This window comes from Ixodes scapularis, unplaced genomic scaffold, assembly GCF_016920785.2.
Source record: "Ixodes scapularis isolate PalLabHiFi unplaced genomic scaffold, ASM1692078v2 PGA_scaffold13__105_contigs__length_92229423, whole genome shotgun sequence".
Classification (NCBI taxonomy): domain Eukaryota; kingdom Metazoa; phylum Arthropoda; class Arachnida; order Ixodida; family Ixodidae; genus Ixodes; species Ixodes scapularis.
The window spans coordinates 81,775,811-81,801,296 of NW_024609839.1; the positions used below are offsets into that span (position 1 = coordinate 81,775,811).

The window sequence follows — 25,486 nt, forward strand, 5'->3', positions numbered from 1 at the left end:
CACTGGGTGCCATACTTGAGCGCAACATTCAGAGCCCATGCTCAGAACGAGACCCCCTAACCTTCTAAAAAATACCTACACTGTGCGTGTGAAGGGATAGTTACGGAAGTCTTGTGGAAGCTCATCGTAAGCTCACGCTCAACAGCACCGGACTCAACTATGGCTACCAGTGAATACTGGCTATAATATCCCGGTATCAACCGCTAGAAAGCCAATACAAAACTTGAAAGTATAAAACAGAGAGGACGAGGACGGGAACAGGACATCTTTCAAAGATGTCCTGTTCCCGTCCTCGTCCTCTCTGTTTTATACTTTCAAGTTTTGTATCTATTAACCAACACGCTCGTTTTCAATTGAGAAAGCCAATGCAACATTCGTTTTCAGTAAATACCGTTTAGATAATTATTTCTTGATATTTATAACTAAGAAACACTCGCTCGGTTGTCGTCACCTCGGGTGCCGTGCGCGAGAAATACAAATCCCGACTACGTAAAGTTTTGCGAAGGAGAGACTGAAAGAAATCACCCTCTTTTATCCTTGAAATTACAACGCGGCCGAACAGCTTCTCGATCAGTGGCGTCGCGTACGAGCATATACTTGGGTCCCACTAGTGCCCGAAAGCTAGTGCAAAGCGCGAAACATACTCGTGCGTACTTAATACTGTTGCACAGACCCTTTGAGAACACTGAAAGAAGGGTAGCGAAGCAGTATGCACGGTCATAATATGCTCTGCCCTACGCTTCTTAATCAAGCTTTCACTGACTCTCGGAAATCACGCCGTGTTCAATTGATACAAACTCCAACAGCAATCATAGACATTTCTCATCAATATACAACTTGGCAGTCAGGCCTTCGATTGCCAGGGGGCTATGTTGCACGTTTTGGACTCTTAGGAAACTAGGGAGCAGGAAGTGACTTCCACAACGCTCTTTGGATGTTGATTGGTGGAGTCGATGATGACGCGTTGCGTGGTGCTGCTAAGATACGTTCATTCACACCTACGTCACTTCCTTCTCCCTAGTCGCCTGGGAGTCCAAAACGTGCAACATAGCCCCCCAGCTGAAGCATCTTTGCATAGGTCGCACTCGAACTAAAATCCAAGGTTAGATCTCCACGCTGAAAGCTAGAAAGCAGCTGGTAGTAATTGTCGGTATAGTGAAAGCGAAAGAAAAAATACATATACAGGTACCGTTATCGCGGCTTTTGGCGCAGCACAGGGCTTCCATGATCTCCATCATTCTGAATCGCTTGCTGACGCGGCACTACCGAACAACGCCGACGGCTCTGGAGCTGAGATCGCGTGGCGCGCGGAGTCCGAGGCTCGATGGCAAGCACGCGGCGTATGCGCGCGACCGTCAGCTCAGGAGCCACCTTAGCTGAAGTAAAAGCAGAAGGGCTGAAGCGGGCTGAAGTATGCCACCATAGCTGTAGCTTTCAGCGCGTGCTAAATTTGATCCGCCAGTGCTGACCACAAAAGAGCGCGCGTTCATTGCTGTGTCTGTGTGTTACGCGAGCGATGGTTGGACTGTGGTTTAGCGCGTGTGGGCTGTGATTTTTTGGTGACAACGGAAACGTGCAGAGTCGCGAACAACCTTCTGTGGCGTTTCAGATGAAGTGAAGAGCGCGCATGCACGCGCAGCTTTGATCGCCACTCATGGCACGTGAGCGCCTCTGCGCCCACAGCTTTGACTGCTGCAGCCACAGAAAATTATTTCCGAGTATAGAGAGTATTCACTGGCGGCCATAGCTGTGTGCGCGAATGTTGAGCGCGTGCTGATGGCGAGCTTCCACAGTTCTTTTGCAACGTGCATTCCGCACCATCAAGAGTGCCGGTCTTAGCAGCCTATTGATGTGAGCTCGTTCTGAGCATGCGCTCTAAACAGCACCCACAAATATGGCGTCCAGTGAATACTCCCTATATAGACCCACTAAGCGCTTCAGGGGAAGGACACTCAATCAGTCTAGTTGCTTAAAATTATGGTTGCCAGTTATGTGACGCTTTATCGCAAATGGCAGGAAACGTCCTTCTCTCACCCGGAAATGTTAAAACGGTCCGCAACAGAGCAAAACGATATCGCCCGAGCCCCCGTGAGACCGCACATAAAGCTGGGGAAGTCGCATGCTGGAATCGATCCAGCCTGCGCTAAAAAACAAAATAGCGGCGACCACAAGAAAAAAAAAAAGGAGAACTGGAGTTTCAATACTCGAAGTGTAGATTGCTCAGTAGTAGATTTTAACCGAAGCGCGGGCAAAGCCGATGACAAGCACGAGCAGGTTTTGAACAGCGCTTTCATTTCACGGGCGATGGCAGCTCAATGGGTTGCGCTTCGCTTACACTTTTGGCGAAACCGACTATTGGCGCGGAGCGCGACCGTAAGCGTCGCTGCAGTCAGCCATCCGTGATTGGCCACAGGCCCCCTGTGACGCCTTTAGCAGTATGTACTCTAATGTCACCTACGGAAACGAGGGCGGTGGCAGAAAGTCACGTTCGCGACGTTGTTGCAGTAGAGCATTAGACGACTACGCAAGCTTCCGTCGTGCTCATGGGCGTACCAATCGGGGGGGGGGGGGGGGGAAGAGAGAGAGAGGCAAGGGGGCGCTTGCCCCTCCAGATCTCAGAGCGGGGGGGGGGGGGGGGGGGGGGGGGAATGCAAAGCATGTGTTTTGCCCCCCCCCCCCCCCCCCCCCCCCCCCCCCCCCCCGGCCTAAAACAGCCGCCACGGGCAAACACTGGCCGGCGGCGCCCAAGAGGTTCTAAGGGCACCGCTCCCCGGCCCAGGGAAAAGGGGGGGGGGGGGGGTCTGGTTTGCCCCCCCCCCCCCCCCCACTCAAAAACAAGTTGGTACGCCACTGGTCGTGCTCTTTCAACTCACCGTCGAACTGATGATTAATGATGAGGGCCACAACTCTTGACGTCACAGCGAGGCGAATTCTAGTAATAACGTCACGGAAAGTAAATATAAGAAGGCTCCACCGAAACATTGCGTCTAAAGCCCCTCGATAAAAATTAATCTCTGCACTAATCGCTAGTACGGGTACAAACTGAGGGAGGAGACGAAAGAGTGCAGGGACCTTCAGAACACCGAGCTCTGGTCGGAATGATTCGAGGGTAGCCGTATTTCTAGCTGCCTTTTGTCTCTGCTCAAGGCTGGTTCACACACTCGCGACTGCAGCTTGCGACAGGAGAGGCTAAAAAACTGTATTTAAGTCTCTCGTGACGGTTTATGATCGGCTGCAGTGCTGCGCAGCCGGTCGTAAGAGGTCACAAGTGGTGTAGAAACCGGTCGTATTGCAGTCGGTCGTTTAGTCAAAAGCAAGCGTGCGAACAGGCTCTCCCTCGTCGAACGCGTTCCAACAGTAAGAAGTGACAGCTACGCGGAGAGCAAGTCATCTGCTTCTTGCGCAGGAGTTGCAGTGACGTCAGAACGACACCGAGCTCTGATTGGTTCGGATTCAAGGACAGTGGGTAGACCTCAAAGCAAGCCATTTTGAGGTCTACCCATAATTCTTCATTCAGAACCAATCAGAGCTCGGCGTTCTGACGTCACCACAACCCCTGCAAGAGAAGCAGACAAACTTGCCCTCCGCGTACCTTCGCGTCTACCCTCTAATCATTCCAGTCAGAGCTCGACGCTCTGGCGTCTCCGCGCGCTCTCTCGTCCTCCTCTCCCTCGGTTTTTACTACCCGGTTCACAGACTTGTGTGAACTTTAGTGTCATTTCTGTGGTGTGCCACGCGGCTTCTTCCTGAAGAACACACTTTACTTCATGTGAGTTTGACCAGTTTGACGAACTCACTTCACTCGATCGAGCGCGTGGCCTCGATGGCAGTTTTTGAACAGTGAAACAAAGCAACATACAAGTCATCAACGCGGCGTAAATTTTATTTTAAAAAGAACAAGAAATTCGTGAAGGAAAAAACAAAAAGCAATGTCATTGCAAAAAAAAAAAAATAGTTGGGTGGATTACGGTTGGACTGAATACGCGCTCGCTGTCTTATGGCCTCTCCAGTGAGGCTTGATAACAGCTATGTTTCCGAAGCAGCACTGGCACGTAGTGTGCCCTAAGCGTCACTGGGTGGTCGGGTGCTGCGCCACACCGCGGCCGCATGATGTGTCACAACTTTCTGCAGCTATGCATGCAATCAAAGGTGTATCGTTCTATTACGAGCGCCTACGGATGATGGACTGTACGCCAGGATGAGATAGGAACCATAGGAACGACTGACTCGTCGTCGTCTTTTATTCCCGCACCGCGAGGCTATGCTCGTGGTACATCCTCTTTTCTCTGCATTTAAAAAAAAAGTGCAAAATTAAGATGACACAAAGACGCTAGTCAAAAATAAAAAAAAAGGGACAAGAGAGAGAAAAAAAGAGAAGAAAGAAAAAAAAAACTACGGCATTTGCTGGAACGACTCATCATAACTTAGTCTCCGTGGAGGCTGTCTGCTTCTGCCCGATCGGCGTGATGAGGGCCCCTGCTGCGTCTGAGCTTGCGGTGCTTCCTGGTCCTCTGTCTCTTCATCTGTACCGTCTGGTCCAGGCGACTGCGGTCCCCCATCGTCTTCCGATTCCGAGTCGTCGTTTTCTTCTGTTGTCCTTGAATCATATTCTTCGTCAACTTTCAGGAGATGTTGCCTGTTGCGACGGAACGTCCTGCCATCTTCTGTGACGACGCTGTACGATCTAGGAGCGACGTAGGACTCGACAGTTGCTTTCGCAGCCCATTTTCCATCGTTTAGGATACGGACGGTGTCTCCTGGCTGCAGCGGCTCTAGATGTCGTCCTTTTTTGAGGTTCTGGGTGTGCTTTTGAACAGGCGGTGCTGGATCCGAAGAGAAGTCTGGAAGCAGGCTTCGAATACCACGACCCATCAAAAGCTCCGATGGAGAGCGACCGCCTTCCAGCGGAGCCGTACGGTAGCTAAGCAAGCCGAGCCAGAAGTCCTCTTTTGTTGATTGTGCTTTTCGGAGTAGCCGCTTCACCACCTGGACGCCTTTCTCCGCGAGGCCATTGGAGCGGGGATACCCAGGGCTTGACACTGTATGAATAAAATCATACCGCGTTGAGAAGTCTTTGAATTCTTTTGCAGAAAACTGTGGCCCTCCGTCTGTGCAAACTTCTAATGGTATTCCATGACGTGCAAATATTTCTGACAGTTTGGAGATCACACCATTAGCAGTTGTGTCACGAAGCTCCTCCACTTCGGGATAATTTGAGTACGCGTCATACACCACTAGGTAATGTTTACGACCAAGTTCGAACAAGTCAGCCCCAACCCGACCCCAAGGATGACCAGGCACCTCACGTGTATGCAGAGGCTCATCCTGGTGTCTGTAGGTGAAAATTTGGCATGTCTCGCATTTTCTGACTAATGCAGTAATATCCGCATTCATACCTGGCCAGTAGACTAAGTTCCTTGCTCTTGATTTACATTTGTTGAGGCCTAGGTGACCCTGGTGTATTCTTGTAAGTATTTCTTTGCGCATTGCTGCTGGTATTACAACTTTGTTTCCTTTCAACAAGACTCCATTGATGACCGAAAGCTCTGTCATAACGGACTTCAGCTCACCCCGAACTGGAGTTCCAGCTTCTAAACTGGCAATTGCCTCCTGCAGGACGGGATCGCCTGCTGTGGCTGCCTGCAGGCTGCCCAGGGTCCGGCTGCCTACCAGTGTTGAAAACACTGCATTTGCATGTATTTCGACGTCGGTCGTGTCGTCTTCTGCTTGGGAACCACCGGAGATTCGGGAGAGTGTGTCCGCGATCACCAGCTTCTTTCCAGGGACAAACTGTAAATCAAATTCGAACTTAAGCAAACGAAGAAATAGTCGTTGCAACCTTGGTGGCAGGTCGCCTAAGTTTTTCTTTGCAAGAGCGATCAAGGGTTGATGGTCAGATTCAACGAATATTTTTCTTCCGAGTATGAATTCGGTAAATCTTTCGCACCCAAATACAATTCCCAGAGCCTCCTTTTCGATCTGAGCATATCTACGCTCTGTGTCTGTGAGTACTCGTGATGAGTACGCCACCACTTTCCAATCTTTTCCATCATGCTGGAACAAGGCAGCACCGAGAGCAAATGCAGAGGCATCTGTTGAGACTTTGGTGGGTCGAGAAGGATCAAAAATTGCCAGGACCGGTGCCTCAGTGAGCAATTTTCGCAGTTGTTGCCACTCAGTTTCATGAACCTTCTGCCATTCAAAAATAGTGTCTTGTCGAATAAGTTGACGCAACGACTCTGTCTGCGTTGACAGGTTTGGCAAGTACTTTCCAAAGTAGTTAACAGCTCCTAGCAACTGCTGAACCTCTTTCTTACTCGTTGGAGTTGGTAGGGCTGCAACACATTTCACAAGTTCTGGATTTGGCTCAATGCCAGCTGCGCTTATTTTATCTCCTAAGTAGGTGATTTCTGTGACCCCGAAGATGCACTTCTCCAAGTTAAGAGTTAACCCTTCTGTTTGTAGAGCATGAAGCACAGCACGCAATCGTTGGTCATGTTCTTCCCGTGTTTCGCCCCAAATCAGGACATCATCAATATACACCCGCACACCTGGAAGTCCATCCAACAGGTAACTCATAGTGCGCTGAAACACCTCGGGGGCTGAAGCGATTCCAAAGGGTAGTCTGAGAAACCTGTAGCGACCAAAAGGAGTGCTGAAGGTGCATATTCGAGATGTACTGTCGTCCAACGGTATTTGATGGAAACCGCTGTTGGCGTCGAGCCGGCTAAAGTATGCGGCATGTGCCAAGTCTGCTTCAATTTCCTCTCTCCGAGGCAGCTGAAAATGCTCTCGCTTGAGTGCTTTGTTTACGTGACGGGGATCCATGCATAATCTTAAGTTGTTGTTTTTCTTTCGTACTATAACCAAGGGGCTCACCCAGTCGGACGGTTCTGGTGCCTTCGCGATGACACCTGCTGTCTCCATTCGGTCGAGCTCTGCCTTCAGAGGCGCACGTAGCGCGTGCGCCACCCGGCGTGCTGGCTGGATCACCGGTGTGGAGTTGTCGCGAAGAACCATCTTGTAGGCTCTCTTTGTGCAACCGAGACCACGAAAGAGACCGGGGAACTCGCGCTCTACTTGTTGGCGCTGCTGGTTCTCGTGCTCCACAGTGTTGACCCGGTTGACGAGGCCAAAGTGCTCGCATGCTTTCAGGCCCATGATGGCTTGCCTGCCCTTCTTTACTATAAAGAAATCGATGAAACCTTGTTTTCTGCCGACAGATACCGACAGGCGGACTTTTCCCAGATGTTGTATGATGCCACCTCCGTAGCTATGCAGAGTTGCAGTCGTGTGTTGAGGCCGCTGCTTTTGTTTGATCTTCATAAACAATGTTCGAGGGAGCAGATTGGCCTGTGCACCGGTGTCCACTTTAAGCTCTACCTGCTTCCCTTCTATCGTAGTATTCACGGTCCAGTCACGGTTGCCGACCGAATGCACGCTGCTGGTTGACAAAATCTCAAGCACATCAAAATCGCTGCTTGCCTCACTGGTTTCTTCAACGTCATGTACGCCAGACTGCTTAGTCTTGCAACATACTGCAAAATGATTTTTCTTCCTGCATTTTGAGCATGTCTTTCTGTAGGCTGGACATTGCCTTGGCGCGTGAGCTTGGTTGCAGAAGCGACATCTCGACTTGTCTTTCTGCTGCTGCTTGACTGTCTTAACGATTTCCACCTAGCTTGGCCGCTGCTTCACTTGACCCTTTAACTGCCGCGTCATTCCATGTTTTGTTGTGGACATTGGCTGTTTCTTCGGCCTTGCAGCATTCAACTGCTATTTCTAAAGTCAAATCCTTTTTCCGCAGGAGTTTCTCTCGAATCTTCTTGCTTGACGTTCCATACACGATCTGGTCTCGTAGCATGGAGTCCTTTAGGTCGCCAAATCCACAGGTCGCTGCTTTCAGCTGAATATCGCGGTAGAAATGTTCGAAAGCTTCTCCTTCCTCTTGTCGCCTCGTTCGGAACACATAGCGTTCGAACGTCTCATTGCATCTCGGAAGGCAGTAGGCTTCGAACCTCCGTACCAGGACATCGTAGTCTTGGGCTTCTTCAGCTGACAAACCAAACGTGTTAAATACCTCAATGGCTTCTTGCCCAGCGACGTGCAGAAAGATAGCGGCTTTTTGTTGCTGGTTGCGACCTTCCTTGGGCTCTGTAGCCAGAAGGAAGAGTTCCATCCGCTGCTTGAATTTTTTCCAATTCTCTGCAGCGTGCTCTCCCAGCCGCAGCGGTTCTGGTGGCGGAAGATCAGTCATGGTGCGTGGAGACTGAAGATCACTTCTGACACCATGTATCGTTCTATTACGAGCGCCTACGGATGATGGACTGTACGCCAGGATGAGATAGGAACGACAGACTCGTCGTCGTCTTTTATTCCCGCACCGCGAGGCTATGCTCGTGGTACAAAAGGTACAAGAGCGCGCGCTTGAGCGCTGATCAAAGCTGTGCACGCGTGTTGTCTTCTTCCTCTCTTAAGAAATGACCCAGAAGAAGCCGACAAAGAAGAAGCGAACGCGTTAATAGTTTGAAAACTATCGCGGAGCCGGCTACCCCCTATTCCTTACGTTTGCCGGAAATGCGACATGCGCGTAAGGTGCCGCTAGTTTCTCGGTGACTGGCAGTAACGTTATTTCTGACTAGGAACTCTGAGAATTACTAGAGGAAGCATACTTCCTCTAGTAATTGAATTCCTCTAGTAAAACTGAAGAGCGCGAGAAGAAGAAGAAGCCTGTGAATGGGGCCAGCTGAACATGGAAAACACACAGAGAAAAAATATAACATTCGCACCGCTGGACTAGCAACATTTAATAATTCCTCTTTTTCCTTTTCTGCTAATCCTTGATTCCGGTTTCCTTTTTCTTTACACTTAGATTTTTTAATTCTTTACACTTGATTTACGTTTTCTTTTTCTTTACGCTTAATTCGGAATTTCTCTTCCTTAAACGCATTGTCCTTTCTGCCTTCGGAATGTTCTCATCCTCTCCTGGAAGCCCTAGCCTTCGAAGAAAAAGGCGAGGACTGTGTTAGTGCCCCTTCCGTCGCACTACACAACTCCGAGAAGATTTTCCTGCGGAGTGACATGAGGACCAGGCAAAAGTAGAAGAAGAGGAAGACCGTTTAAGGGAGACAGAAGAAAAGGGATGAGAACATTCCGAAGGCAGAAAGGACAATGCGTTTAAGGAAGAGAAATTCCGAATTAAGCGTAAAGAAAAAGAAAACGTAAATCAAGTGTAAAGAATTAAAAAATCTAAGTGTAAAGAAAAAGGAAACCGGAATCAAGGATTAGCAGAAAAGGAAAAAGAGGAATCATTAAATGTTGCTAGTCCAGCGGTGCGAATGTTATATTTTTTCTCTGTGTGTTTTCCATGTTCAGCTGGCCCCATTCACAAGCAATGAACCAACATGCTCAGCTTCAGCCAATAAGAAGAAGCCACCTGGGCGTAAGACGTGTCTTTTCGATCGTCAGAGAGCCAGCCAAACCAGTGCCACAGACCATGTCTTCGATCGACAGGGGGTTCTCAGGCTGCCCAGTTACAAGCTGGACCGCAAGCTGGGACACTCCAAGGCCCGCTTTCGTAAAGACCGCCGCCTGGCCAACACCGGCGCCAACCCCTGCGGGGGTGCTGGACTCCCTGCGCCGCCGGTAATTCGGCCGGCTCGAATGCAAGTATGGCACGTGAAGAGCCCTCTCCAGGCGCTTGAGACCGGCCTGCCAGAAGTAAGCAGCCCATGGCAGCACCGCGAAGACCATCACCGCGAAGATTGCTGCTAGGCCTAACACACCATAACTTTCATCTGTACATTACACCATCGCATAATCACCATCACTAGACACGGCACCGCGGGCCTCCTTGGTACGGGCTCTTGCCTTTCTGCGGTGCCGCGGCTCTCCTGAGCAAATAAAACATTACATTACATTACATTACTTACAGCGCTGGTTGAAGACCTGAATGCTGACTCTCCTTGAGGTAATGCTACGGCACAAAATCGCGGGGTATGAGCATTTGCTCGATACTCTAAGCGTAGCTCATTGAGGGGCTCTCGTCTTGTCGTCTCAGACAAGCCCGTGCACAACTTCGTCTTCTTTAACGGTACGTCATCACACTCTAATGGCGCTCACCCGACAGTGCGTCTTTCGACGCGTTGGCTGGACACGATTTCCAGCCGAACGTTGACGCTGCGCTCGGGTCCAATTTTTGTCTGCAAATTGGGATGACATCGAAATTCTAGTGCACAGGCTCTGATTGTTTTAGGCGGGTTTATTCAGATTCTGTAGACGGCAAGAAAATCTTGCAGCTATCCGGAAAAAAAAAAAAAGAAACGATTTCGCCCGCGTCCAGTGTTAAGGTATACGGCGCGTGCCGTGCACCATTCTCTTAGCACAAATGTAGCACAACTTTCCCTGGCTATGACGCCAGTGCTACAGGCGCCCGTGCAGTCGCGCAGCTTTGAACGTCGCTCAAAGCTTTACACACGAGTTCTTCACTTTTTCAGGCTCACTAAAGCACACTATACTGCACTATGGCACAATGGAAAAAAACTAGAGACGCTGTACCATCGAGGCGATGCGTGTAATCACCGGTCTACCAGCCTTCACGGCTCGCCCAAGACTCAAGGACAAGGCTCAATGTAACTCGTACTACGACATGGTGCAGGCACAGACTTCGGCTCATTGAGACCGAATGCAGCACATTAGACAAGGCAGAGAGATTTTTTGCCGATTCGAAAGAGAACAGGAAAATAGGACAGAGCTCATTGAGCAACTTCCACCCTGGGAAGATCTGCTGGACATCGTAGAACACAAGGCCCTGGGAAAGCTTAAGAAGGATGACACACAAAAACAAGAGAGACTTGTAAAAGCACACAACAAGATGATCGGACGCTGTACCTATCCAAGCATTTTGCTCGCACCCTACAGAAATCTCGCCGTCGGCGACGACAGTTCCGGGGCGGCGGTAGCCTGCTTTCCAGAAATCCGGTCCGCTGTGAACATGCAACTCCCAATATGTACGACAATCCGACAGGCACGTAGCCAGGAATTTTTTTTTGGGGGGGGGAGGGGGGGGAGCTGTATGAGGGGGAGGGGGGAGAGGAAGTTCCAGCAAAATGGAAGATTTCGGGGGGGGGGGGGGGAGCCGGGCCCCATCCCCCCCCCCCCCTCCCCCCCTGGCTACGTGCCTGCAGTCCGAGGAGGCGGACTAGCACCCATTCAAGTGGCCCTGGAGTCTATCCTGCAGAACTACGCTAAAAGACCTAAGGAACTGGGCATCTTCTCCAACGGTAAGGAGGCAGTCATTGATCGCAAAAAAAAGCCAACAGCCTCTGCCGACGGGTGAGGAAATTAAAGAAACTTGCCGCTCGCCTTCTTTTAGAGGGGATGAAGACCGTCATCAAATGGGTTTTGGATCATGACGGGATTCAGGGTAACGAGGAGGCACATCAGCTCGCTCGCTTCGCCGTTTCATTTCTCCGCAAGCAAGCTGCTATGCCCTCACACCAGCAAGACCACGGGTATTCCATCACTTGTAATCAGGCACAGGAACCAGTGGGAGAAGATCACTATGACCCCGGTGAAGGAAAACTTCGCATCAAAAAGCACTACAAGAGCCGACTGTGGGAGTGTTTGCCCTCAAATCAGAAACTCGGAGGAAGAGGACGAGTAATCCTCAATCGCATACAAGCCAACGCCAACCCTACTCCGGCCCGGATTGCCCGGTGGGGTAAAGGGCGAAGGTCAGGTATTTGGACCTGGTGCAACAAACTGCCCAGACAGATACTATCCACCTTCTATGGGACTGCTCATACTAGCAAGATAACAGAAGTAAGCACAAACCCAGATATCACATCGCTGGAGGAGTGGGTGCGCCCACCTCCATAACTACCACCACCAGAAGAGCGTCTTGAAGAGTCTCCTAGAGTACGTCTTTGAAGTGAAGCTGGATGTTCACATGTAGTGTGTAGTGTGTAATGTGGTGCCAAAGTGTCCATGCCGCCGTCACCGCTGACACCGCCTCCCCTTATTCTCCATCCCTAGTATTTGGCTAATAAACGTTTTCAATCAATCAATCAGCACGCCCACCCACGTTACACGCGAGCAATAAACGTGGAATAAAATGCGCTAGCACGACTCCTGGGAAACCGCACACACGTCACCTTTTGTGAAACGCTACCACTCACCCCTTCACTTTTCTGTTTTCGGCTTTCTCTTCTGCTTCTTCTAGTTTTTGTTGCCGGTTTTGGATACGCGCAAGACGCTGGCGCATGCACAGAAAGGGCACGTCGCTTAATTCGTCTTTAGAAAAGTTCAATTGCACATGATTATAATGCAATTAAATGCAAAGGTGCAAGCGAGCTGGACAAGTATGACGAATATAATCCCTGGAGAAGGGGAACAAGAGGGACAAAGGATAAACACAAATCTCCAAACGCAGATAGGTGACTGGTGCGCGACCAAAAAAAATAAATTCGCATGCTTGCTGCCACGCGCCTCAGACGCGGCCATTATGGTTTCCCATAGCGAGAAAACCATGTAGATATAAAATATTGGTTAGACGTAGGATCTAACCTGACAAAGAAGGATCGAATGTTACGGTAGCGAAAGCGATAGTCGCGCTACCGTTACTGACAGAAAAATAATAAAAAAAATATGACATCATAATGAAAGGGGGAAAAAAAAGTATATAAATAGAGTTCTCTTCCTCGTTGAGGAGATAGCTCGAATATCGATTACTCCTTTTTCATCCTCATCTTCCGCGCAGCCGCCGATAGAACGGTTGCACCTCATTTGGAAGTCTGAGCGCGCATTATTCGGTTACCACGGAAAGAAGCTAATACTTTTTTTTCTTTTTGGTCTTATTATTCTTTTTGTAATAATTCCAGCATTTGAAAGAAGGATCCCCCCAAACAGGGGTTTATTGGTTGATGAAGGGCTACATTGAGATATTTATTTATCTATTCATTTATTCATTTACTCATTCATTATTATTTTTTGTAAGGATGGTTGTTTAAGGATATTCCTTTGCTTTGAGAAATATATTTCGCGGGTGATCAAAACTTTCTCCCACTATACTGGCGAATCCAGCGAAATCGACAGCGCCTAGCGACTAGAACAGGAAGCTGTTGCGGCAGGATTGCTGGACAGCCTTTTTGAGCGAATCGAATATTTACAGCTCGTGGCAGTCCAGCGACGAAACCGTAAAAGTAGGTTACAAAAAACATGTGGTGGAAATCGCTATTTCTCCGTTCACCCCTAAACTGAAAGCAGGGACTCAGACCGTAGAATATATCGTTTCGGTTACGGTTACCGTTTCCTGTTCATAATGGTTTCGTTTCGGTTTTTACGGTTTTAATTTTTACGATATCGGTTTCCGGTTGGTTACACGTTCGTAAAGACGTGTTTTTTTTCTGTTTCTCCAATAATCTGTTTTATTGAAATGTTAGACAACCGTTTTATAATAAGCGGTTTAAAGTAGTCCCAAATATCCAGCAACGAGACGTTCACTAAGAACAAGAACTCAAAAACGTCTTAGTATACTTCTAATTGGTAAAAAGTTGCACACGTTTTTAGCTCCAACACTTGTTCACCACATCTATTTGCATTATATAGTTTGATATCCGAGCACACATGTTTTTTTTCCGCTACTCGTGAATCCATCGCATTTTATATAATAAAAATAAATATAAAATTCGCTACTTTGTTGTTCGGCAGCGTTTGTAAACAACCCCCAGGAAGTTCCCACTGGTTGCTGGAAGAACCATTCGCACCTTAGTGTCGCTATAGTTATTTGCAACCTAAGATATGCAGAAGAGGCACCGTCCATACTGAAAGAAGGAGCAGAACTATAGCCATCTTCTAGTAAATACCGCTAAGTGGAATAAAGTAATAATATTGAGAGCTGGTCTAGTTGCTGAAAGGTAAAAATAATGTAAGTGCAATAGCATAGGAGATGAACGAACAACACAGAAGGCTGTGAAGGTATGACTTGCGTTGTTCGTTCCTTTCCCTAGTCTTCCTTGCTGTACGCCGTTACACGTGACCTACGTCATGTTTTCTATTTACAAGCAAACGTTTCTTGCTGTCCGATTCTGTGACCCTAGAAATCATTTTCTCGAAGCTTCTCCTACAGATATGTTGCAACTAGGGATGTCACGAACTTTCGTCGAGGCGGATTTTTACGTGGGACTGCAACGTTCAACTTGTGGACAGTATGGTTCTACAAGGTTCGACTTTGGGGACAGTGTGGCTAGACTTCAGTGCAAGCACGTCTTAGTTTGGAGAAAATGTTTTTACGGAACAAGTTGTTTTATTTTATAGATATATAGTTTCAATCAACGGAACATAATTTTAATAACTTAGAAGTTAATAATGCTTAATGTGGTCCCTCAAATTCCGCCTGATGACGTCGTAGAAGTGTCGTGCTGTCGCCAGTCCCGATCATGGTGGCGTCCCAACAGCTGTGATTAGGCTTGTCGCGAACTTTTGTCGAACCGGATTTTTAGGTCGAACTTTCGGGGTTCGACTGGGTTCGACTGGGTCGAAACGGTTCGACGAACCTTCGAAACTTTTCACCAGATTCGACCGGTTCGACTTTGCGGACAGTCTGGCCAGACCTTGATAGACGCATGTCTAGGTTTGGAGAATTTATTTTTATGCAAATGGTTATTTTATTTTATGAACAGTTGGAATTAAAATAAACCACTTCTAATCACTAAAGACGTTAATAACTTAATTTTTCTTTTGTACTGTATTAACTGAAATAACCAACCAGCGGTGCCCTGAATTCATCCATTAGCCATTACCATCCAATCCGAAGCCAACTGGCCAGCCTGTCGCGCATGCGCACACGAGTCGAACCTCAATACAAGGTTCGTCAAAATTTCCACGAAAAGTTCGAAAAAGTCGAACCAGGTCGAACTCGAACCTCGGCCGGTTCGCGACACCCTTAGCTGTGATGTATGTGGCAGACACCTGTTCTCCTGCAGTTCGCTCTCCAGTGTGGCCATCCACGGAAGCTTCGGCAGCCAGAAGATGGGACGCCGTGACGACAGCGACACTCGCCTTCGGTTGTGATACTCGCAGCTTCTCGTTGGCATTTCTATGACCAACCGCCAGGATCGCGACATGCAACAACATAGCACTTCGGCTTCTGTGTCGCCACCACTTTTGATGTATGGATGCATGGGCAAGTATTAGCCCCGAGAAGTTCGCGTGGCGCCCCCTTACGGCGAAACGGGGTGACGTCACGGCGAGGAGAGAATTTTTCCCCGACTCGGCCCGCTCGCCCTGTGGAGGCTGTGACGACGCTAGCTGACGGCGCGCTCGTTTCTATTTAATTTTTTTTTGGCGTGTTTTTCGTAGGAAGTGTAAATTTTTATATGAGCCTTTATTGAGGTATGGCCTGTAGCTACAGGCGAAACTTCAACCAACATTTTAAGCATGGTTGACAGGGCAGGCAACGCATGAATCACAGCTGGTATATGAAAATAAAGAAATATGGCCACAATTGCAGGATCATCACTATAGATTTACATTTTGCACAATAAATGCTGCTTATGGTCTGAATGAATTGGCAGGATATGCATATTATTTTTTTTTTTTTGTATCTCTGTTTTTAAACAAGATCGCCGAAGCAGAAAAGCTGCATGCTGCTCGAGCAACATGTTAAATACAGTCTGGGCCATGAAGAGAGAATTACAACTAACTGCCCAAGTGCAGGGGCAAAGTAAAAAAAAAAAAACAAGGAACATTTATTATATACATTGCTCGCATTTGACCTTTGCGGAATTCGGGTAGTATTTCAATGGACTACACTGGTGGTATCTGTGGACTTGTTTATATCAACTCTCAAGTAATGTATAACAAACGTAAGCGAAAGTGTCTAGCTCGTTATTAGCCCCTTAAGCCCTAAAATTGAAATTTTACTTAAATCGAATTGTCCTGAAGCTAAAATACCAGAAGCTTTTCTCTCGCAGACTGTCGCCCTTCACAGGTTCCACATTTTCTGCTGCTAGTGCTGCATCTACCACTGGACAGACGTTCGAATGCTTGCTTTTACTCCTGTTTGCCTCTGATGTCAGAGAGTCCAGCTGTACGGAGTTTGGAGGTTGAGGAAGCTTTTGGGGACCTGCAGCAGTGTCTCTTTCAATTGGAAATGACAATTCAGACTAAACGGTATATTTTCTGAATACCCAAGGCTGGGAATAAAGAATGTCAGGAAAAAGTATAAACATTGCATATTACGGCACTATTGCCGTGCATAGTTTGGCAGTTCAATACATAGCATACAGACAACTGGGGGCAATTCGGCCGTTTTTGCTGCTACCATACAAACTAATTTCCAGTAATTGTGCAGCTTCTAAGAAATATGCCTGCATGCGTGTGTAAACTATATAATTAATTCACGAAGAAGCTACATTTATTGAAAACAACCCTGTTCCACGAACACTTTCAAGATCATCAGACGCAGGGCCTTTAAAACATCTGCGAACCAGCGCATGCAGAGTGGCAGCGCAGAGTCAGGGTCGCGAGCTAATTTGCCGACCACTCAAAGGCCCATGATATAAATGCCACTTCAAATGCCTTGAAAGTGGGATGTAATATCGTCTTAAATCATAAACGTGCAAGGAACAGAATTCCAGCGTCTGAAACACTCGCGCCACCGCTTCACCGACCCCTCGCAAGATTGCCTTGTGTCGTGTGGACGAACGGGGAGGTACATTGGCGGAATTGCGTCCGCCGATAGCTTTCGGGATTTTTAACCCAATTTTAAAGTTAAGAGGGACAAGCAGGCTTATAAAATGTACGGAAGCACGTCAATATCGGCTTAACTCAACGTCTTGCACACCAGGTAAACGAAGTCCAGCTCCTCCGAAGAGCTTGCGGCACACAACGCCAAACCAGGAAACCGGTGCTGAGAAGCGAGCCGGTGCGAGATCGCGGAGCGGAGTACTCCCCCTGACGTCACGGTACACCTCACCCAATCCGGGCGCGGCGACCGCAGCGACGCTTGTGTTCGCTCTCGGGGCTAATAGGACGCTAAACACACCAGTCGAAGACGCGCTTCAGGCACCATACTAAAATTAGAATGATTGACTTGATCATTTGGTCATCACCATCCAATCCAAACCCAAATGAGCCAGCCCTTCGCGCATGCGCATAACAGTTCAACCCTATTCAAACTTTCTCGAACTTTTCAATAACTGTTCGAAAAAGTCGAACCTGGACGAACTCGAACCTCAATCGGTTCGCGACGTCCCTAGTTGCAGCAGGAACATCGGTGGTTTTGAAAGAACCAAGTTGGATGGGCATCTCAGAATTCTAACTTATTAGTTAATACCATGAAGACTACACGTCCTGAATGCATGTAGCGATTGTAGGAGTGTGGCAGATTTATAAATATAGACTTTTCATTATAAGCTTAACCACTGATTTCAACGAACAAGTCTTAATCCTCACTTTAGATTGATCGGAAATGTATTACCAGATGCAACACTCGCTGACGAAAACTCTGTCAAACGTCCACGACACTTCAAGATCCGTCCTCGAAATCATTCTTGAGAAAAACTAATAGGTTTAGTTTTCAGTTAATATCGGTTAACATCGGCTGCCTGTAAATAAATTACGGTTACGGGTTTCAAAAATTTCAAATAACGGTTTCGTTCCGCGGTTATGGCTACTGAAAAAATTTCGTTCCTAAACGGTTTTTGGTTTTGTTTACGGTTACGGTTTGAGTCCCTGGCTGAAAGTGCAGTGAGATTCACTTGCTCGCCGGACCAATCAGCCGCCTCATCGCCTGACCCCGCCTCCCGGTGTCAGTATGGGCCAGAGTGTAATCACGTGACGATAGGAATGGTCCGACGAGCTCCTTGATTACACCATGCACACTGTCAGCTTAGGGGTAAATGGAGTACTTTAAAATGGCCGCATGGGACGTGTTCATTCGATGATAACCTTATGGATTATTACAGAAGGTCGTGGTCACGACTGCGACTAAGTTAAATGTAGAAAAAAAAAAGCTTTCTGAAACAACAACCACACATATACGGCCGGCTCCAGACAGGTCATTTTACTCGTCCTGAGACGTCTTACACGTCCGGCAGGCATACTACAATTAGGAAAGTACATCAGTGTTCACTCTGACCGGATGATTTAATTTCGATTGATGCCAGTGAAATTCGAGCCTCCTATAGTCGGTTACAAGGGGGGGGGGGGGGGGGGGAAGGGGGGGGGGAAGGGAAGCTGATCCCCGAAAGTCGTATTTGTTTTTATCGGAGGGGGAAAACTCTAATCTTCTCTCGTGGCTTGCACAATGCTAAGTCAAAGTCGAAACATAAAGCAAATATCTACAAAAAGGCAAGACCCTCCTCGCGCGTTGACCGCGACGTCACGGAAACGATGGGACGCTATTGGATGCAGAGGTGGCGGGAGGGATATATGATTCCCTTTGAGGAACATTTGCCGCTACCTTCTTGACCTGCAACTTACTATAGCCATGTGAAGACCGAGTGGAGTCTGTTGACACCTGCCTTCTGGTACGCTTGCCTGCGGTTGTTTTCTTTCGTTCCTTTCTTTTACGCTGCTCAAGTTACTTTGACAAATGAACAAGCTCTTTCGTAATTGATCAGCCGTCGCATTTTGGGCCCAGTCACGTAGATTCCCTGTTGTCAAACGGCATACTCCTCGAGAGAGTGATCTCTAAAAGCACCGTCATTTTACGGCAAAGCTGTATGTCACTCGTTGGTCGGATTTTTTTTGTCCGTCGACATAACAGTAGTTGACAGAATAGTCGACAGAAAACCAGCGCGCGTGCCTTTATCACCGTTCGCGGGCGCCTTATCTCTTTTTACGTGGTTTTGACACCTGTTTCAATAAGAAAACCACAAAACAAGTGTCAAAACCACGTGATAGATGATAAGCATGTAGCGCTGCCCGCATGCGTTTCGCGGTAAAGATTGCGGTCGCATAAGTTGCCGCTGCAACGGCAGCGTACGAAGTCTTTCTTGTATAAAAAAAGTTTTGGTACAGTGCATTTACTTTTCTTTCGTCAGTCGTTTAGTACAGACCCTTTTGCTGTTTACAAACATGAACTGCCGCTTGCGTCGTAGCAACTTCTGGTCGCACCGTCTTTGCAAGCCTGTGGAGCTCGCTTATGTCACCAGTACTACACGGACAACAAAGTTTGTGATTTAACGAGGACCTTCGGCCGTGCAATATTACATCTTGGAAGAGGCAAGTTGGTTTACGAGAATAGTCGAAACATTTTAACGTATCTCGCACTCCTTTGTTCTTTTAGCGCTCACCTGGAAAATCGATGGTTTAACGTTTCATCCACATTTCAAGCAGCGGTGTTAAGGTGGCCTTAGTGTATGCTTTTTATAAACCGGAAGTTCTCTGGGACGTCAAAGACTGGAGCACCACCTGGTGGCGTTCGCCATAAACAGGGTCTATAGTGCATGCGCAGTGGGCAATCGCTGCAGGTGATACCACAGCTTCGCTGCCCATCCACCTTCGCGGCGTGGATTGGAGCCTTAATTTTTTTGTTATACGCCGACACGCTGATTAACAAGCAGACCCGCGTTTTCCCCGCACCAGGTGCGTGTGCGCAGGAACCACATCCGGCGCCAGAGGAAGCGTCTGCGCATGCTCAGTGGCAATAGCAGCGCCACCGCCTGTGGCACTACGTCAGAGCGTGGTTTATTGTGTTCACGCTTCTCGCTTGGTTCTTTGGCAATCGTATCGGTCGGCCGATGCCGCAAGCTGATTGGCTCCGGAGAAAGAATGTGAATCTGGGGACTCGCCACGGCCCTGCGTTTCTTATACTGTCAAAAGACGGGAAAAAAAATAAACACAGAATCGGCAATAAAGAGTAACCGAAAACACCGAACCCTATTTAAAATGCGTAAACAATGAAAGAGCTAGGTCTTTGTTTCTTTGTGCGCCACTTATGCGGTGACCCTGGAACTGCATTTCACTGGAAGGAGGGTTTTGGTTGTATTTGCGAGATCGAGTGTACAGTGCTACTTTGAGAAATGTTCGTTTTTTTAACATTCACAAAAGTTTTTCGAGCTAAGGAAGAAAAAATGATAAAGAGTAATCAAATATACGGGACGGCCAAGTGTTCCGCTCCTTCCCGATAGGTGGTGCTAAGGAGGTTTCATGGCACTCGGTCATATAAGGAGTCGCAAGCGTGTGAGCGGGCCTTGAAGGCCCGTTCACACACTTGCTTTCCAAACTTAACGCTGTCACTCAGCTGTCTCTGATCTATTGCCGCCTACCCGAAACTTTAATCATTTGCCGGGACCGGCTGGGAAGCCCTCCTGGGCCTAAGTGGTGGTCGGAGAGGTAAACTATCACCACGTATATAGTCATTAGAGAGTTTGCGAATAGTAGATCTTTCCGATGACTCCGATAACGATACCCGATACTCGCCGCCACCATTTGCGTGTACATCGTATCGTTATCGGGGGTATCGGAGGTATCGGAACGATCTACTAAAGCTTGCTACCGATGTTGAACTCTTTGAGAGTCCAGCGCGAGCTTTCCCTCCTTTGATAACACTTCGACACATAACACTCGCGCGTGCATGCGCTGGCAGCACGACGGAAGATAACGACCGCACGCTAGAAGACCGGGCGTTCGAAAAAGACGGCCTGCCCTTCTCAACCTATTAGCACCTATTGCGAGAAAGGTAGCACCAAAAGTTCGAGAAGCGTGCCGTCTCGTGGCGGCGTTACGTTTGCGGAAGAACCCCGCTTCATCGCTTATACCATACACCCCGTTTCACCTTACAAATAAGCCGCGCTAGACGCTACGAGCCATCGGAGCCAATCCAATTCAGTCTAAGCGTCACGTGAATTTTAGGAGGTGGGCACAAAAACTCCGGTATATAGCGTAGACCGTGACATGACTTCCTTTGATTTCCTTGCTCCCAAAACTCTGACTGACTGACGTTCGCAGCGTTGGATTCGCCGAAAGGGAGCTTAGTTCGTCTGCTACAGAACTTCGGCTCTTGTTCCCCCGTAAAAAGAACAAGAGAAGCCGAACAAGGTCGGGCGTTCCAAACATCCTACGAGGATACGACTCACAACACGGCGCGAATAGAGAGAACATCTGCTGACCTGACACCGAGGTGCTGCAAGACGTGTCTTGGGCGCTTGCCTCCATCGCGCGAGGAGCTCGCACGGCCACTGATGTAGTTTCGACCGGTGAGCCAACGAGCGGTCGTCTGCTACAAGCGACGCGCGCCGGCTCTCTAAGAGAGCCTCTTTCGCATCGACCATAAGAAAAAAATAAGAGAGAGAGAGAGAGAGAGAGAGAGAGAGAGAGAGAGAGATCCGCGGCTCTCTTTACCTTGATTTCGTTCGTTCCCTCCATTTGGTCCCCTGTTTCATCTTCCGCCTCTTCGCCAGTTTTCTTCTTTTTTTTTTTTTTTTCCATACTTTTTGTTGCCGCTGCGCTGCAGTGTCCGATCGTCGACTTTACTCTGTGAAGCTTTACTCGACTCGAAAACTCATCTCAGACAGAAAAAAAAAAAAAAAGTACAATGCAAAAGAATCGGTGAAAAGAACCGGCCATCTGTCTCCATGGGCAACGTTACTTTTATTTATTTTATTTCTTTTCATTCCACTTCCTACTTGAATACTCCGCATCATCTCGCGACGGACCGCACCGAACGCTACCAGCGATCCCAGCCAATACAGCGCTGTGACTGGACCTGACCACGCGTACCTACAGCGTACCGTTGCGCCCTCGTCCTAATGGTCACGTGACAGCCACGAGGCACGGGATTGGCTGGGATGATTCTTAGCGTACGCTGCCTGGTCCACCGCAAGACGAAACGGGGTATAGTAACCGTTAATTTCCGACGTAACAACCTTCCGTGTAGTTATTTTTCTTTCTTTGTTCTCCGGAAGGGTTGAAATTTGTTTGCTGGATTCATCGGACTTTCCGCGGAAAGAGAGAGAGAAACAAAAAAAGAAATAGTAAAAAGAGGCATAGATATCCACGAGTGTTCCCTCTTACCCGGAAGCGACATTTGGGCTCGATCGATTTTTGGATTGGCCACAAGGTAGCCCCTTCTCCGCATTCCTCCTTCCTACAAAAACCATGCTCCCCCTCCTCTCTCTCTCTCTTTCGCATCCTTCTTCCTTTCTATTGTAGGGTTCTCTTTCTATCTATCTATCTCAGCCCGATTCAACGAGTCGCTCGACGCCCAATCGCCCGCTTAAAACTATACCGGCCCACAGCGTTTCTTCCAAACCGGGAAAAGCCCAGAGCCAGGGAGACCCTAAGCTGACAGTGCGGGGGAAGCTACGTGCTTGATGGACCAATCGTATGCCTATCTTTTGCCACGTGATCACGCTTCCACTCTACCCACGCATAGAGATAAAGAGAGAGAGAGGGGTCAGGTGATGAAAGGGAGGCTGTTGATTGTCCGGCGAGCGCGTAGCTCTCACCGCACTGTCAACTTGGGGGCGAGCGGGGCGTGGTCATCGACAGGATTAGAACGGCGGGGAGCCGTTTCAGTTGTCCGGCCTGCAGCGCGAGCCTCCTAGCTTTAATGAAGCTCGCGCGCCTCGTGAGCTTCGAGGGTGCGCGCGCAGCCAATGCACGGCCGTAGCCTCCTATGTATACTGGCCAAGTCTGGCAGATCGCTAGGAGACGCGGCCGCCGAAATGGAAAAAGTGGAGTGGCAGGCAACGGATGAGAGGAGAGCCACGTGACTGGCGCCCCGCTGCGGCGAGACGCCGATACACACTTCTCCCGAGCGATGGAGTGTGTTTCGAGTCCTCGCCGCTGCACAAGCTGTGCGCTGACGTCCAGGTTCCCCGAGAAATGGCTCTTTGATGCTCTGTGCTAGCAGATCCTCGCACTCCAAATCTGCGACCGGGCACTCTATGGCTCCGTCGTCGAACTGTTATGCTTTGTGAGTATTAGAGGAGGCTATATGGCACTGCGGAACGCAACGAGCGCGCGCGATCGAGCAATTGGAAACTCTCTGCAATATGTAGGCTCTCTATACGTCCCAACTCCTGGCACACCGAAGTTCCCGTAGACTGTCAAGCTGGAAAGCGACCTACAGCAGAACAGGCGTCTGACACATTCACCGCCGCTGCTCTGACACCACCAGGATCGCGGCCGGCGACAGTGTGACACTTTTGTGACGTCATCAAACGGAAATCGAGGGACCACTATTTTTTTTTTTTTTTTCAGACACAATCAACACTCCAGTCGGAAACCGCGTTCCCTGTACCGCACTAGCAGACAACGTTTTCATGCTCGAAGACGCGAAATCACCACGTATGCAAAAGTTAAAGGGGTCGATCATGAAACGACATCGGATTTGAATGTTCATGGCTTTACAGTGGGTCCTAGTCTGGCCCAAGTATACTCGCACAGGCCGCCACTGATTCAGAGGCTTCTTGGTCGCGGTGAAATTCCGAGGATAAATGGGGACTATTTCTTCCAGTCTTGCCTTCGCAAACCTTGATGACGTAATTGTCGGATCGAAACCGCCCGCCTGAGGACAGTCGAGCGCGGCTCATGGATGGGATACGAGAACTGCGTGAGCGCTCGACTTCGGCTCGAAACAATCAATACCTCGACGGACACTAGGTTAGTGGCTCATATCCAACCACTGCGGTGATGAGAATAGCCGAACTCTAAAGGCCTGTTCCCACATGCAGCGGAGCGCTACAAGCATAGCGCTTACCTCGCGCTAAGCGCGTGCTGATGGGAGCGTTCACCAGCTTTGTATCGCACCGTAAAAACGGTTGCTCATGGCAGACGATAAGTAGCTGACGGCACGTGAGGAGCGCTACATCAGCGCTTCGCTGCATGTGAGAACCGGCCTTAACAATGCCTGGAGCCAGCACCCGTTTTCTACTTGGCCAACCCCAGCGCATGGGTATGATCAGTGGGTATGATTAACGTTTCCTGTATAGGAAACGTTAATCTCCGCCATCTTGGTGCTTGTGCAAAGCAGACACATCTGCCGATCGTCATGATTCCAAAGTGCGACTTCCTCTGCATTAGATTCGGTGAAGCTCATGTAATATTGCTTTGCTCTGTCGCGAACTCTTTAAACATTTGTGGAGGACGGAAAAGCGTTTCTTGTGATTTCAGATGAAGCATCAGATAACCGACAACCATGATATAAAGCCAAAATATGGGCAAGTGCTGTTACTTTGAAACGTAGCTTATTCAGTGGCTCTAGTTGGCGGCATAGGATAGGCACCAGGCCACCACGTGGCCGCTTCTTCTAGCTCCGAGTTGAGGGGACGAAGGATGCTATTTCTCGAATTCATTTACCGACTGCCATAGCTTAGAAAAAAAAAAATAAGTCTCCAATTTACGCCGTGAAAGTGGTCGGACAGCAAAGCTGTGGTATTCCCTGCAACGATTGTCCACTGCGCCAGAGACCCTTTTTATGGCAAACGACACCAGGTGGTGCTCCAGTCTTTGAAGTGCCAGAGAACTTTCGGTTTATAAAAATAACAAACAAGGGCCACCTTAATACCGCTACTTGAAATGTAGATAAAACTTTTAACCACCAATTCTCAAGGCGAACGACAAAAAAAAGAAAAAAACGAAGTTAAAATGTTTGGAGTATTCTTGTAAACTAACTTGGGGGGGGGGGGGGGGGGAGGGGGGGGGGGGGGCTCTTCCAAGATGTAATATTGTACAGCTGCAGGCCCTCGTTAAATCTCCAACTTTCTTGTCCGTGTAGCATTTACGCTTTCTAGCACTGGTGACATAAGCAAGCTCAACAGGCTTGCAAAGACGCTGCGACTGGACGTCGCTTGGGTCACAAGCGGCAGTTCGTGTTTGTAAACAGCAAAAGGATTTCTACCAAATGATTGACGAAAGAAAAGTAAATACACTGCACCAAAACTTTCTACATATAAAAAAAAACTTCGTACGCTGCCGTTGCCGCGGCACCTTATGCAACCGCGATCTTTACCGAGAAACGCATGCGGGGAGCGCTACGTGCTTATCATCGTTCGCGCGCGCCTTATAATCTATCACGTGGTTCTCACTATTGCTTTCTGGTTTTCTTACTGAAACAAGTGTCAAAACCACATGATAAATGATAAGGCGTGCGCGAGCGGTGATAAAGCACGCGCGGAAGTTTGCAGTCAACAAACACACACACAAAAAAAACGATTTTGCGAGTTATATACAACTTTGCTGTAAAACTAAGGCGAGTTCATTCGGTTATTAACGTCAGGGAGTGATTCTGAGTAGTATTTAGCGAAAGTAGAAAAATCGTTTCATTACCCTTTTAAAGGGATGCTGATCCAAACATTTCAGTGTCTGTAATAAGTGGCGCACTATCTTTCTATGAGTCACCAGCCGCCAGTGTGCGCGAGCACACGCAACGAAATTGATGTCATCATATATCCCCATTCGTGCTTATTAAGCGTGAATGTGGGATATGATGACGTCAATGTCGTTGTGTGTGCTCGCGCACACCGGCGGCTGG

General features: G+C 48.5%; 1 protein-coding gene across 1 annotated transcript; it reads right to left on the reverse strand.

Annotated features, from left to right (window-relative positions):
* Positions 1 to 4,392: 4,392 nt before the first annotated feature.
* On the reverse strand, positions 4,393 to 7,635 carry LOC115312911. Its single transcript, XM_040223314.3, has 3 exons — positions 6,880 to 7,635; positions 5,571 to 5,790; positions 4,393 to 5,039 (listed from the first exon to the last, which is right to left on the reverse strand). Exons 1-3 carry the CDS (start codon positions 7,324 to 7,326, stop codon positions 4,393 to 4,395), a joined length of 1,314 nt encoding a protein of 437 aa, XP_040079248.1. The 5' UTR covers positions 7,327 to 7,635.
* Between the last annotated feature and the right edge of the window lie 17,851 nt (positions 7,636 to 25,486).

Coding starts and splice junctions, on each gene's coding strand:
- LOC115312911 (XM_040223314.3), bottom strand. CDS start 7,326: ATGAAGATCAAACAAAAGCAGCGGCCTCAACACACGACTGCAACTCTG. Junction 5,791..6,879: donor CACCAGAACCGTCCGACTGG/GTGAGCCCCTTG, acceptor TTTGATTTACAG/TTTGTCCCTGGAAAGAAGCT. Junction 5,040..5,570: donor AGCTGGAACTCCAGTTCGGG/GTGAGCTGAAGT, acceptor TTATTCATACAG/TGTCAAGCCCTGGGTATCCC.